Source organism: Nematolebias whitei, chromosome 11, assembly GCF_014905685.2.
Source record: "Nematolebias whitei isolate Nwh7 chromosome 11, NemWhi1, whole genome shotgun sequence".
In the NCBI taxonomy this organism is placed as follows: Eukaryota; Metazoa; Chordata; class Actinopteri; order Cyprinodontiformes; family Rivulidae; genus Nematolebias; species Nematolebias whitei.
The window spans coordinates 47045563-47048255 of record NC_056508.1 but is presented as its reverse complement, the minus strand read 5'-3'; the positions used below and the strand labels follow the sequence as shown (position 1 = coordinate 47048255).

The following is a 2693-nucleotide window of genomic DNA, read 5'->3' as shown; positions in this document are numbered from 1 at the left end:
GTGATGCTGCTGCGAGGTGGTTTCAGCAGCTTTAACGGACTCTTTCTGTTTCCAGGGTCACGTGAAGCTCTCTGACTTCGGTTTGTGCACGGGACTGAAGAAGGCCCATCGGACGGACTTCTACAAGAATCTCAACCACAGCCTGCCCAGTGACTTCAGCAAGCAAAGTCAGGCAACGTTTGTATTCGATTTATTTAGCTGCCGTTCTCACACACATTCAGCCGGCCACGCCCGCGCACGTTGTCTATTTGTGGTGAGGTTTCTGTGATGATGTCATCTCCAGCTTTAACAGGAAATAACTGAGTTCCTGCTTTCAGTTTGGTTTGACCGTTTGTTGCACCAGGAGTGCAGCGGTTGGAGCTGTCGCCTCTCAGAAGGTCGCAGGTCTGCCTCCTGGCCTTCCTGGGTGGAGTTTGCATGTTCTCCCCGTGCACGTCTGGGGTTTTTCCTCCATGTACTCCAGTTTCCTCCTACAGATTAAAAACGTGCACGTTAGGCTGATTGGTAACTCTAAATTGTTCCTTGGTGTGGAAGGTTGTTTGTCTCTGTGTCTCTGCGATGGACTGGAGACACGTCCAGGTGTCCCCGTGATGGACTGGAGACACGTTCAGGTGTCCCCGTGATGTTGTGATGATGTCCCAGTTCGATGGTGGAGAACGTCATCAGTCAAACTGACCTTTGACCCCTCCACCCAATACTCAGGATTGTTGTGCGGGCGGTTCGTGCTTTGGGTTCTGACCGCTCCGACAGTGGACCGTTGGTGGTTCTTCTGTTCTGTTTGTCTCAGAGGAGCTCTTCTGATGCTTCAGACTGTTTCCAGTTAGAAAAAGTTTTTTAAAGACGAGGAGCCAACAGGAAGAATCCTCCGAGTTGATGGGAAAATACTTAAAAAGCCTTTTAAATTTTTTAATTATAAATCTGAAGTTTAATTATAAATCTTAATCTGAAGTTGAACTCTGGACGGTTTTTGTTCCTGCAGCTTTCCAGAACATGAACTCGAAGAGGAAAGCCGAGACCTGGAAGAGGAACCGGAGGCAGCTGGTAATGAAAAGCTCTTGACTCGGTGAACGGAGCGGTTTTTATCCGGTTCTTCGTGTTTTTGCCGTCACAAAACAAACGGCCTCTCGTGTCTCCGTCAGGCGTTCTCCACGGTGGGGACCCCGGACTACATCGCCCCTGAGGTCTTCATGCAGAACGGCTACAACAAGCTGTGCGACTGGTGGAGCCTCGGGGTCATCATGTACGAGATGCTGATAGGTACCGGCACCGCTCTCCGTCTGTGGGTCAGGGGTGGTGTAAGTGGCAGGTGGTGTAAACGTGGTGCTCTCTGTCCGCAGGTTACCCTCCGTTCTGCTCGGAGACGCCTCAGGAGACGTACAGGAAGGTGATGAACTGGAGAGAGACGCTCACGTTTCCTCCAGAGGTGCCCATCTCGGAGAAGGCCAAAGACCTCATCCTCAGGCAGGAGCTCGCTCAAGAATCAAGAACGTCTCCGAGTTTTAGATCCGTCTGGTAACGGGTCGACGTGTGTGCAGGTTCTGCTGCGAGGAGGAGCATCGGATCGGGGCCGCGGGCGTGGAGGACATCAAAACCAATCCTTTCTTTGAGGGGGTGGACTACGACCACATCAGGTGAGGACCGCTGGTCTTTGATGGTACCTTAAAGCAGTGGTTCCCAACCCTGGTCCTTGAGGAACACCATCCTGCGTGTTTTAGTTGTTTCCTGCTCTGACGCCGATTTGAATCAATGGGCGACTAACGGGCTTCCGTAGAACCTGATGACTTAATGAAATCACTGAATGAGGTGTGTTGGAACAGGGAAACGACTAAAATGGTGTTCCTCAGGGACCAGTGTTGGGAACCATTGCCTTAAAGCTGCATGTGGTTCTGAATCAGTGCCAGTTTACTGCAAACGCAGAGTTCTTTACTTCAGTCTGCATCGACATGATGTGAGCAAAGACCCGGTGGTTCTGGTCAGTAGATTCAAAATGGATCAGCAGGAAGTGCCTTTTTAAAGAAAGCAGAACCAAAATAAAAGATGCCGGTTATGAAGTTCAGCTGAAGGTTGTGAGCACGAAGACAGCTGGTGGGTTCAGACGTCCTGCCGGGTCTTCAACCAGAACTTTTCTTTGATTTTTGTTCTCCGACTCGGAGAGACGACGTCCTCAAAGACGGACGGATGCACGATTAAAACGGGAGTCGTCGGACGCTCTTTAAACGCGACGCTCCACGTCAGAAACCTCCGATTTATTCTGTGGTTCCACGGTCCGGTCTCAGCTCGACTCGCTCTACTTCGACCCGACTCAGTTCAGCTCAGTAGTTTTTTATAAAACAGAGAAAAGTAAACGACAAACGTTCCGGTCTGGAGAGTTTGATTCTTGTGACTGACGGCTCTCTCAGTCCTGCTGACGTCCAACCTTCAGGCTCGCTCAGAACCTCGGTCCAGGAGGTCCTAAGACCCGGGCTGGAGGCAGATTGGACCGCCCAGTGGAAAGACTCTGAAGCTGCGTTGGGTCGACCTGATTAGAACCGAGTCCGTGAAAAAAAACGGGTCGTTCCAGTCCAGACCTCCTGTGGTTCCGTGATGCAGTTTGTCTTAACGCTCACGTCGTCATCAGTCGGAGACAAACGGAGGACGTCGGAACGTTCCAGTTGTCTGCGGGCGCCCAGAACCGTTTTTCTTTAGTTCCTGCG

General features: G+C 51.2%; 1 protein-coding gene across 1 annotated transcript in view; it reads left to right on the top strand.

Annotated features, from left to right (window-relative positions):
• Positions 1 to 2693, top strand: part of LOC119417354 (serine/threonine-protein kinase 38) — a 140538-nt gene that overhangs the window by 135400 nt on the left and 2445 nt on the right. The window contains exons 7-11 of the mRNA XM_037684559.1: positions 56 to 167; positions 980 to 1041; positions 1140 to 1257; positions 1338 to 1461; positions 1536 to 1631. Coding sequence (XP_037540487.1) covers positions 56 to 167; positions 980 to 1041; positions 1140 to 1257; positions 1338 to 1461; positions 1536 to 1631 — 512 coding nt within the window. The remainder of the gene's footprint in view (positions 1 to 55; positions 168 to 979; positions 1042 to 1139; positions 1258 to 1337; positions 1462 to 1535; positions 1632 to 2693) is intronic.